Here is a 12,365-nt window from a genome sequence, read left to right on the forward strand (position 1 = left end):
AGCACATCTAGACTGGATGCGGATATTGCAGAGATGGATATGTCTGTTGTGTTTCTGACTGCGGTGGAGTTGCTGCATGTTTGTGTAACTCGGGGGTGCCCAACCCTTTTTGACCAACGATCTACTTTTCAAGCTACCATATGTACGTGTACTGTTTATATATATATATCTATATATATATATATAGATATATATACACACACACACACACACACACACACACACACACACACACACACAAAAAAAAAAACACACACAAAAAAAAAAACTGCAACGGCAGCACACCAACTCATCGTTTCAGTGATGAGCCAAATGAATAAGACGCCCCGATAAATACATCGAATACAAAAAGGCACAACTTGAGTTTTCGTTTACCAAAGTTAGCCCGGTGGAAAAGTTGTCACGAAGATTTCAGGGCAAAGCAGCTAATTTAGCCAACTTGATTGCTATTCCAGTTTGCCATGTTTTGAACTTGAGTTCAGAAAAAAAAAAAATGTCTCTGTCCTCAGGCTGGGAAAGCAGCAAAGATTATTCCACTACCCAAGGCTACTGTTTCATTCCGTGGCTCTAATAGCAGAGCGATAAGTTTGCTACTGCTCTGAGTAAAATCTGTGATCCAGTTGCTTTTAAGCGAAACATCGTCTTACTTTTCATTTCTGGGCACAGACTCTCAGCATACCTACAGGGAGCGGCGTTGCACCGCTACGGCGCTCGCTCGTATGGATGATGATAGGCCTCGAGAAATTGACCAGAGGCGTGCTACAAGATTTCCACGCAGCTTGACATCATTGATCATAAATCTTTGTTAAATCAAGTGGAATGTACAGATGCAGTCCTGGAACGTTGTCTGACAAACTGAAAACAGAAAGCCCCTTTTTAAAAAATGTTCTGATTCGACGTTTGTCAGAAGTCAAAGCAATTAACTGTGGAGTTCCGCAGGGAAATTGGTGAGGTCCAATGCTTATCTCTTCATGTGGACCGTTCAACAGTCTGCAAAGCAGAAATAACAGTGGTCACAAAGTTTGAGGAGAGTCATAAATCGGGAACTGCCGACCGTAGAGGAACGGCTAGCCGACAACAAATTGGTCCGTAATGTCTCCAAATCAAAATGGAGAGGAAACATAAGTGATGAATGAACGTAAACGAGTATGTCAATTAGCATGTGGCAGTCGAACAAGTTCAAGAAACCAAACTTCTGCCCTCTCGATTCTTCCTGGATTTTCACTGATGGAGGCGGGACTCGGTATGGAAATAAATTCCTACTCACACCCACTCCAAAATCTGAATTTGCTATACTTGACGGCTATGCAACAGTAATCTGTGAAGATTTGGAATTTCACAACCCGTCTCCACAAGCCACCTTACCTAAAAGTGTTGCACATGAAGGAGGTAAGCTGCGCTTTCATGTCTCTCCAACTCCTACAATGGTGAGCTGCTCAGCGTCCATCATCGAGGAGCAACAAACAAAACCCCAAAAACATCGGAGCGGCTAAACCGCCCCGTGCTCCCTGTGTGGTCTTCATCGTCTCCCCATCTCCTTTCATCTCCGCAGGTGGTGTCCATGGGCCTGTACCTGGGCGAGACGGCCTACCTGCGGAGCAGCTGGAACATTCTGGACGGCTTCCTGGTCTTTGTCTCGCTCATCGACATCGTGGTGTCCATGGCGGGTGGCGCCAAAATCCTCGGCGTTCTCCGCGTTCTCAGGCTCTTGCGGACATTGCGACCCCTCAGGTTGGTTGCGGGCGTGATGGGGGGGGCAACAACCTCACGGGTGTCTGTTTTTCACCAAAGGTTTTCTTGCTCTGGCAGGGTCATCAGCAGAGCTCCGGGTCTGAAACTGGTGGTGGAGACCCTCATCACATCCCTCAAGCCCATCGGCAATATTGTCCTCATCTGCTGTGCCTTCTTCATCATCTTTGGTATTCTCGGCGTTCAGGTAAAGGGGATGCTGTGAAAAATTTTGTGGTAGGCTTCGGAGACACCCTCAACCTTGGTGTTGCACACCTTAACAAACATCTCCGTTTCGTCACTGCGAAGTTGCTTTTCTTCGGCGGCATCCGCCAAAAGCCTCCGATTATTCTCAGCATTGCGATCAAGCTCCACTCGTGAATGGCAATTTTCTTCACGAGGGAAAAGCAGGCTGTCAACAACTCGCCCTGTCAACACTCGTTTCATGTGTGCGGTGGAGTTGCATCGCGTGCTAATTATGCAAGCCCTTCAGAAAGGCATATCGCAACAAGTGCCTTGATGGAGATACTTTGGTGTGTGTCTGCGTGCGTGCGTGCGCGTGCCGCAGCTGTTCAAAGGCAAGTTCTACTACTGCGCCGGGCTCGACGTGAAGAACATCACCAACAAGTCCGACTGCTTGGCCGCCAACTACCGATGGGTGCATCACAAATATAACTTTGACAATCTCGGTCAGGTAACAAAGCGCCCCCGAAGCCATTTGTTGAGTACTTCTTCAGCCTAATATGTTTTTGTTTTTTGCGGAACCTCCCAAAGGCTCTGATGTCCTTGTTTGTGCTGGCCTCCAAAGACGGCTGGGTGAACATCATGTATCACGGACTGGATGCGGTGGGCATCGACCAGCAGGTAGCGCACGTCCGCCAAGGAATTGAACATTTTGCCACTATAGCTGCTGTCAAAAGTAGGCTCCAAAGATTGACCAAACAGGCAGTTGGCTGCACGTATATATTTTTTCCCCACGATACAACCGTTTTACTCCATTATTTGGAGGAAGAAGCGGGATTCAGAGGATTGACAATCAGGACGTCAGCTTTGTGGGACTTGGCGGGAAATTTCACAATTATTTTATTGAGCGACACAAGAATTTCAGTCAATCGAATGAGATATTCCATCACGGTTGGTGTCAGAAGTGGGATCTTGACACTCCTGGTGTTTGTAATACCAGCTAGCGCCTTAGACCTTGTCGACCACATTTGGCATCAGAAGTGCGATCCGAAAGTCTTAACCATCCAAACATAGCAAATAGGACGGGATCCGTATATGCCCTGTGTGATGTCAGAAGTACGATCTCGAAGATTATCATAATCATCCATTTTATCTGTATCGCACTTCAAAAACACTCAAAGGGAAGACAATTAAAATAACAAGAAAGAACGACAAATTAAACATTGAATGAAATCAAGAAGACAATCGTCATATCAAAAAGCATATGAGTGCAGGATATGATATCAAGTTAGTCAGAAGACCTTTTCCACTATGCGGCCATATTCTCATGACAGTTGGTGTCAGAAGTGGGATCCACGGGACTGCCGCATATGTTGGCTCACTTCCTAAATACACGGCAGGATCAGACCCAGACTCACATCATTTGGTGTCAGAAAAGGGATCTAATGAACACTGTAAACAGTTCAATGTTTATAAAGCTCTTTAAGTTTGTCTAGGCTAGAGAGTACAACGTGCAACCTTACTGTCACAACAGACGGTTTCAGAAGTGGGATCCAAATGAACTTGACAAAGTCTTTCTAAATTTGCCCAAAGGTTAAACGCATTTGTTCACCGCATTCATTTTTATTTTTTGTGTGTCCTCAACTCCAGTGTCGACTGTTTTTTTTTTTGTTGTTTTTTTTTGTTTAGTTTTTTTGCCCGGCACATTGTGTTGCCCGCAGGCGCATACGCTCGATGTGTAAAAAGTCAGTTGACGTGAACAGATTTTCCCTTGCACTTGCTTTCATTTCAAGGCCATTAAGTAATCGACGACCGGGAGACTTTCTCCTGTCTTCCGGATGATTCCGTCAGGCCGCCACAGGGAAGGGAAAAAAAAAAAAAGAAGAAGAGAGACTAATCCAAATTTAGCTTTCAGCTATTTCTCACACAATTCCACAGCCGCTGCTTTTTTTGTGACACTTGAGCCGCGATTGTTGTTTGGTAATGGCGGCGAGTGATAATTTTGACCTGCTCCTTTTCCAATTTTCTGGATGTATTATACACTCATAATTTCTATATTTATACAGATTTTTTTTTTGGGGGGGGGGTGCTGAGCTGGCTGCTTGGCTTTAAATAATTGGCCGACACTTCTGTAGAAGCCAGACAGTGATCTGACTTTTAAAAAGAGGAAACGTGGGATAGGTTATTGTACAGCATACTTAAAAGAAAAAAAGGTGGTGTTCCAGGTACACTCACACGTTAGGAGGAACACCTGCGTGGTCTGATATGATTTATTATATCATGAAAAAATAAGGGGAGGGCAAAAAATAATTTGGGATTTTAAAAAGGTTTTTTTAATGTGGGGGAGGGGAGGGTGTTAGCAATTGATGCTAGAATGTTAGAATTAAAGTGCTCGGAGTTTACAGTTACAATCAGTGTGTTAGTGCTTGTTCATGTTTAGCGGTTGATATTAGTGCTAACTATTGACTAACTATTGTGTGGCAGCTACGATTAGTGCTCGTGTTAAGGTTTCGGGTTCGAGTTTCAGAACAGTCATGAACATTCTTAACTGTCAAACTACTGTCAAAAGAAGTTGGCTGATAACTAGCCTGGCCGAGGCTAGCATATGTAATGTAACCTTGTTCCCCCACTCGTGATTGTCGTCCCCACTTCCAGCCGGCGATCAACAACAACCCGTGGATGCTTCTCTACTTCATCTCGTTCCTGCTCATCGTCAGCTTCTTTGTGCTCAACATGTTTGTGGGCGTGGTGGTGGAGAACTTCCACAAGTGTCGGCAACACCAGGAGGTGGAGGAGGCCCGGCGGCGCGAGGAGAAGCGCCAGCGACGCATGGAGAAGAAGAGGCGAAGTAAGAAAACACAGGGGGGCAAAAAAGCCAAATGCTACGCTAATAGCGTCCCCATTTTCCCGTGGTTTTTAAGTCAACAAACACACACAAATATGAGGATTCTTGCGGTCTGATTCCTAAATACTGGCTCGTTGGCTGCCTTGACAAAAGTAGACAATAATGTCCTGGCCCTGTCAAATGCTGCCTGAATGAAAAATGGAAAAGGTGGGAATTCCAGGCGCAAAAGACAACAAAACATTTCTGTGTAACGTTGAAAAGGATGAGATAAAAGCGTGAATGCAAAGAGTCAAACAACACGCTCAATGTATGCTCTGCTCATGTGATGCTAATAGTCATCGCGCTGCCATTTTGGATGATGACAAATTATTGAACTTTTTCCCCTCCTCGAACAAAATGAACGATAACATCGTGGGCAAAGAAAAAAAAAAGTCATGGCGTTTCTGAATGTGCTGAAAACAGCCAAGTCAGACATTTCAGTCACAAAACTGTAAAAGAGCGTGAACTATCCGGATTGAACTTTTCAACAATTTTCTCCTGTCATGAATTGCACTTTGCATGCAGCGGTGGTTGTTTTAAAGTGCTCTCGAAATACAGTTGCGTTGAGTTGATAACGAATCCCGAGAGCTCAGTGTCGTATATTTGCGATTTCCCAGTTTCCTGAAATGCGATATTCTTCATCCAATGTACTCATGTGCAGAGGCCCAGAAGCTTCCTTACTACGCCTCCTACGGCCCGGCGCGACTGGCCATCCACACCTTGTGCACCAGCCACTACCTAGACTTGGTCATCACCTTCATCATCTGCATCAACGTCATCACCATGTCACTCGAGCATTACAGCCAGCCTCAGGTGAGACATCACATACACACGATGTCACCGATTTCAAATAATGTTATATCCTTTTCATTGTTTTGATTGTTATTATTATTGATTCAAATTAAACAGAAGACAAAGAACAATTAAATACACCGCTGATTTCAAAAGGCGTTCCGTCTCGTTTGTCTTAGTCTCTAGAGACGGCGCTAAAGTATTGCAACTACTTCTTTACATCCACCTTCGTCATCGAAGCGACTCTGAAGTTGGTGGCCTTCGGGTTTCGGCGTTTCTTCAAGGACAGGTATGAGAAGAGGGCCAGAATGTTTGGAAAACTCACTTGAGTAGACCCACCAAAAAAAAAAAAAAAAAAAAGTCTGAAGAAGTCAGGTGGGAAAAAAACAAAGAAAATTGCTTGCTCGTTTGCAGACGTTTTTCAGAGACAAACTTGTCCTAAATCGTCTGAAGAAAAATTCTGCGCACAAAGCCAGTTTCACAGAGCGTCATGAAATTTGATAGGCTCGTCTATCATAGGCAGTCCCACAAAAATAGTTTCAAGAAGTTTAAAAAACACAGGAAATGCTCTTTTTCAGAGGTAGTTCAAAGACAAACTTGTCCTAGATTGTTTGAGAAAAATTCATCCGACAAAGCTGGTTTCACAAATTTGATATTTGAATTTAAATATTGTCTATCATGGGCAGCCCCCCCCCCCAAAAAAATAAAAATAAACAAACACTGGAATACAGTTTTTGTTTGGGGCAGCCGTTTCCGAAATATTGCCAGGGTCCTCTAAGATTTTTTGACTGCGATCAAATTTTCATCACTATTATACCAGATGGGGGATGCTAAATGCGGAAGAATTTGAGATTTCGTCAGTGTGAGTGTGGGCAGAAGTTTGATGACTTGCCATAAAATAATGAATCAAAAAAAAAAAAATGACCATGAAAATTGAAAGACAGTTGTCATGTTATGTTTTCACACTCCTATCGTCCACAGACTCACAAGAAAGTCTCAGAAACTCATGCCTGAAAAGAAACAGAATGCCCACCATTTTCTTTGAAAAAATTTGAACCTGACAAATAAGGGCACCACAAGATTGTGGCGATTTTTTGCGTTCGTCATTGAGTGTGGGCAGAACACGCTGATGAAAAGCAAAAAAACTCAAATCCTCGGCCCCCCCTGACTTTTGCGGGGGTGCTCGCTGCTTTCATAATTTTGCATTTGTTTTTCATATTCAGAGATGGATGGTTAAAGGCCACGTTCGTCCTTGTGTGAATAATCTATTTGGACCAAAATGTCTTCTTCAGTCAGGGAACAAACTGGTGGTGACATTTGTGATTTTTTTTTTTTTTTGTCCAGGAATAATATATATTTTGACACCCACGCTAAAGCTGTGCAGGTCCAAAAAAAATAGAATTGAATAGATATCAATATCAGCAGAGTCTCCTTACGTCCAGCGCAGCCTCCGCGTGGAGCAGCTGCCGCTGTATATTACTTCGGCAGTTCCCACTGAGGAAATATTTATTATTCCATCTGCTGCTCCATTTTTAGAAAGGTGGATGCACCGAGGGAAGCGTTTTACTTCCTTGTCTGCTCCCCTTTGTATCCATCTGTGACAATACCTTTTTTTTTTTTTGAAATTTTATGTGGCATTCGTGTCCTGTTTTCTACTGGTTTGCGTGAGTTCTCTGGATTTGAGGGTGTTTACATCACGTGTCTGCACTACTTTTGCTCCTCGCCAGGGATAACATCTGGTCAGAGGAAACCTTTACTCCATTTCATAATTTGGCAGGGAATTGAGTTTCCCCGAAAGAAAGGTTGTTTTTGTTTTTTTTAAATTACTTTTTCACTTCTCGCTCGATGCTACACCTCATCTCCGGCTGATTGGGCCGCGCTTTGCTCACGCAGGCCCTTTCACGCTGCCTGTTAATGGCATCTCTCTCTATACAATGCCTTCCAGAATTATTGGCACCCCTCGAGATGATGTGTTTATTAGCTTCGAATATATACACAGTGTATAGGTTCTTTTACATATTGTAAGACCAGAAAAAAAATCCACATGCAATTCAATTATGACATCTTACCCAGGAGTCCCAATAACGGAGGGTACGACCATTATTCCCCAAGCAGGAAATAAAGAAGAAGATCAATCGCAAAAGAAGGATTAAGTAGTCCACAAAGGGGTCATAACTATCTAAGACCCTAAACCAGGGGTGTTCAAACTTTTTCGTATGAAGGCCGCATTCATGAAAATGCAAGGATGCAAGAGCCACTTGAAAATTCTTCAACTTGAAATCATGAAACACGCTATAAAATCAGTCAAGAAAGAAACGCTATATTGTCAACATTTTCCAGTCGCGTTGGAAAACTGTGACACAGCAGCTTTCCGTGAAAGGCGATAAGGCAAATTGTTTCAGATTTTCCAAGATTTGAGGGTGGCCAACGGCCCTCTATCTCACCAGACTAGATCCACCCCCGCATTGAACAGTCGCTGAATCCCATTTCCACATTGAGAACCAAAACAAGAGCAAACTGGAGTCAGCAGACCATTTTTGAAAACAATTCGGCGAGACTGATTCACGAATGCTCATGAATCGGAGCTTGACACAGGAGAATGTGGAAGAAACAATTTAGGCTTCGAAAATGGAATTATCCTTATCCATCGGAGAAATTGTGTTATTTTAGTATTTATTTATGGTAACTAACCTTGTGGGCCGTGTCAAATGTCAGTTTTAATATACGCCGCTGGCCACTGAAACATGGATGACGGGCCACAAATGGCCCCGGGGCCATATTTTGGACAGTTTAATTTGCGACGTAACTTCCCCGAACCCATTTTAAACGTAATCTCTTTGGAGGAAGAAGTAAATTGACAAGTAGGTAAAAGGTCCGAGGTCCTGGACGGAAACGACGGCCACCGACGTAAAATATTCATGGGGGGGGGGGGGGGGGGGGATCGGCCTGCAGGTGCGATGCCAGTGGTGGGAGAATCATGCAAATGATGCCTGAAGTTAGCATTAATATTCATTGGGGAATTAACATAATAGAGAGCGCTCCTCAGCCTCGAACCTTGAGGACAATCGCAATTCACTCGCTGCGACTTCTGCCGACGATGACAGGCGTGTGCGTGTGCGTGTGCGCAGGTGGAACCAGTCCCCCCTGGCCATTGTGTTGCTGTCTGTGATGGGCATCACGTTGGAGGAGATTGAGATCAACGCCTCGCTACCCATCAATCCGACCATCATCAGGATCATGAGGGTGCTCAGGATAGCGAGAGGTACGCGCACTTCCCTCATGGCGTCGCTGTCCAAACTAACCCTCCCCCCCGACCCTACGCCACGAAAACTGAGCCGAACCCAATAGCACACCACGTTGAGTTCTTGTCACCATGGCGATATCAGGCCTCTTCAAATTCTCCTTTTTTCTTGCTTCGGAACATTCCTTTGCTCACGGCATCTGTGACCTGGAAGTATGCAAGTAAAGGTCATTGCAAATCCCAAATTGCCTCAGAAGGACGTCTCAGTGCAACTTGTAACCCAGCTTTAGCTCAGGATACTCCTGACCGACCTTCACCGGGGCAGAAGAGATACGTTGCCCGTAATTGTTTACGGCAGCGATACTGAAACGAAAACGGTGCCACCGATTTAAGTTGACTGACTCTAAATTGCTGCTAAATGGAGAGCTGGATCTCTCCTTGATCGGGGGACGCTTTCCAAATAAGGCGCGATGACGCTAAGACCCGTATCTCACTGCGCGGCAAACGTCAGTGAGATACCACCTCCAGCAGATTTGACTTTCCGAGGAGGGTATAAGTTCCACACACGCAACGTCCTTGCACAACAAAACGGTTTTCACTAAATTTGGATTGGCTTGCCACAAGTTGGTCCCCAACCAGAGTTTCTCATTTTCTCGGAACGCAAGCATTGCAGTCGTGCTGCCATGAAAGCTTTGGTTCATTTACGTTTCTTTGAACGCCTCTCGAGTCGAACGCGGAAGAGCAAGGGGGCACGTTGTCTGAGAGTTTTAAAGAATGAATAAAGTGTACATTAAAAAAAAAAAAACAAAAAACAACACTGCAGCTCTTTTTGTCGCGGAGCTGCAACACTTAGTTTAGCTTAGCAATCAGCACGGCTTCTCCATCTTTCCTCATCATCCCTTCATGAGAACGATACTTGTCCGAAGTGTGTCTTATTCGCCGTCATGATTACTGACTTTGGAGGGAGTCCTTTATCATATTTAGCTGCACGAGCAGTCAGCCAAAGCTTGTTGCTAGCTAGCTGTGTAAGTGGCACCGAGTTAGCATGAATCCGCAATTGGCATCCCGGCTCTCTGGGCGCCATCGCTTTCAACTCGGAATGGAGTCGGATAAAAGCTAATTATGGCAATCGCGCTTTATCCAGCCTCTCCCGAGACCCATCCCACCCGCGACCTTTGGCAATGAGCGCAGAACCGGGGCCCGCGGCCGCCACGCGCTAATCGAGTGGCAGCTGGCGGTAAGTAACGAGCGAGCCTCGGTGGCGGTTTGATGGCTAGTTGCACCAGCTCGTGGTTTTATCACCCGCGCTAATGTTCAGCGTCTGTCTGGGTCTGCGGGGGATCGTGTTAGCACGTTCACCCGTTAGCTCCTTCTCCAAACAACTGATCCTGTTTTTTGTTTTTTCTTTATATTAAAAAGAAAAGTTAGGTGATGCTAAATTTCCCGCTTACCTGGAACGAGTATTCGAGGAACATTGAAAAGAAAAAAAAAGAATTGGATGAGTAGAAAACGTCGAGGAGTTGTTAATATTATGAAAGTAATTTATTCAATTACGGTTCTTTATGACCTTGATTGAAAGTCGCACTTTAAAAAGTGCATTTAAAAATGCCAACAAATTCTCTTTTCCTTGACTGTTTATCGGGAAAAAAAAAATTGTATGACTGCATTTTCATTAAAAAAAAAACTCAACTTTTTTCCCCCCCCACAAAAACCCAAACACTCCTCCATATGCTTTCAAAACCTTTCAGTCAAATGTAAACAACCACGTCAAGCAGGCAAACGCAGCTGATTAGCGTGCCAAAATTAGCCAAAATTTTCCACAAACAGTGATTGCATGGATGAAATCGCATCTTTGGAGTTGTAAAAAAAAAAAAAAAACAGTTTTCACCAGATACTCTTCAACTGTGGCCCATCTCCCAGGAGGCTTTGAATGTTTCCCTTCCCGCCAACCATCGGTAGCTTTTGGAAATTGGGCCTGCGGGAATTGGAGAGTGTCCATCTATTGATCACTTGTAATCTCTCTCTCCTTTCCCGGTTGCTCTTTATCACGCCTGTCTCTGATCTTCCACTTATTTTTCTAAGTATGTGTGTGTGTGTGTGTGCGTGTGTGTGTTCTTTCTTTGCAGTCTTGAAGTTGCTTAAAATGGCAACTGGGATGAGAGCTTTACTGGACACTGTCGTTCAAGCTCTGCCTCAGGTGAGGCCACACACACACACACACACACACACACACACACACACACACACACACGCACACACACACACACACACACACACACACACACACACACACATACAAATTATTTTATTTTATTTTACACTTTCGAAGGTGACAAACCCTGGCAAAATTGTTGGCTCAAGAAATATTCTCACCAGGGTCTAGCTGGGGAAGTAGATTCAAGATGTCCATTTGTCATATGCACAAGTAACAACATCGGAAGCACACAAATTTTTACTTTTCTCCTGGCTGTTAAGACAGAAAATTGGATGTTGAAACTTTGACTTTTCCTGGGAAAAAAAACAACTTTTGTTCTCGGAATGTGGAGTCTTTTTTTTTTTTTTTTTAAGGGAAATTACAATTTTCAACACCAAATGTGATTGTGATTTTTATGCGTCAGGTGGGAAATCTTGGCCTGCTCTTCATGCTGCTCTTCTTCATCTACGCTGCTCTTGGTGTGGAGCTCTTCGGAGAGCTGGGTAAGAAGTTGCACGCCCCCTACTGGTGTTGCGAATACTTCAATACAAATTGAGCCACGGAAAACTAAGAGTGGGCTAATTCCGTTTTTTGTCATTAACCGCGAGTGATTTTTATGGAGCTAGCCCATTCTTCTTCTCGGTGGCTCTGCAATAGTCAAAGAATGTTTTTTTTTTTGTCCCCCCCCACCCACTCCGCCAAAATTCATCAGTGTGCAACTTCGACTATCCATGCGAGGGCATGAGCCGTCACGCCACCTTTGAGAATTTTGGAATGGCGTTCCTCACGCTCTTCCAGGTCTCCACGGGCGACAACTGGAACGGCATCATGAAGGTCAGCATTGTCTGTTGTCGACGCCTACGAAAGCCAACGCGGTCGACTCTTTCGCTGAATGAATTGCTCTGCGCTTCTCTGTGTCCCCAGGACACCCTCCGCGAGTGCCCTCCGGGGCGTGCGGGCAGCGACTACGGCTGCCACGCGGGCCTCCAGTTCATCTCGCCGTTGTACTTTGTGTCCTTCGTGTTGACGGCTCAGTTTGTCCTCATTAACGTGGTGGTCGCCGTTCTCATGAAGCACCTGGACGACTCCAACAAGGAAGCGCAGGAGGACGCCGAGATGGATGCCGAGATTGAGCTGGAGCTGGCCCAGAGCGGCCTGTGCTGCGTGATGGGAGGCGTCGGGGCCATCGCCGGGGCGACCGGCGTGGGTGTGGCCGCGGGGGCGGCGGTGGCGGGCGCCGTCGGGGCCCGGAGCGGAGCTTTGATGGCGCCGCCAAAGGAGGGCGGAGGTGGCGGCGGCGCCGCTGTCGAGGGTCCTCAGGAGGCACACCCGAACCACAGAAG

The 12,365-nt window shown here is 45.3% G+C and overlaps 1 protein-coding gene across 1 annotated transcript in view; it reads left to right on the plus strand.

Moving 5' to 3' along the window:
* The window catches only part of cacna1ib (calcium voltage-gated channel subunit alpha1 Ib), a 103,389-nt gene that overhangs the window by 69,410 nt on the left and 21,614 nt on the right, over positions 1-12,365 (plus strand). The window contains exons 26-33 of the mRNA XM_019861719.1: positions 4,567-4,759; positions 5,457-5,608; positions 5,767-5,876; positions 8,716-8,849; positions 10,955-11,025; positions 11,447-11,525; positions 11,735-11,856; positions 11,947-12,365. The exon at positions 11,947-12,365 is cut by the window's right edge and continues 29 nt beyond it. Coding sequence (XP_019717278.1) covers positions 4,567-4,759; positions 5,457-5,608; positions 5,767-5,876; positions 8,716-8,849; positions 10,955-11,025; positions 11,447-11,525; positions 11,735-11,856; positions 11,947-12,365 — 1,280 coding nt within the window. The remainder of the gene's footprint in view (positions 1-4,566; positions 4,760-5,456; positions 5,609-5,766; positions 5,877-8,715; positions 8,850-10,954; positions 11,026-11,446; positions 11,526-11,734; positions 11,857-11,946) is intronic.

Source organism: Hippocampus comes, unplaced genomic scaffold (assembly GCF_001891065.2).
Source record: "Hippocampus comes isolate QL1 unplaced genomic scaffold, H_comes_QL1_v1.1 scaffold7, whole genome shotgun sequence".
Classification (NCBI taxonomy): domain Eukaryota; kingdom Metazoa; phylum Chordata; class Actinopteri; order Syngnathiformes; family Syngnathidae; genus Hippocampus; species Hippocampus comes.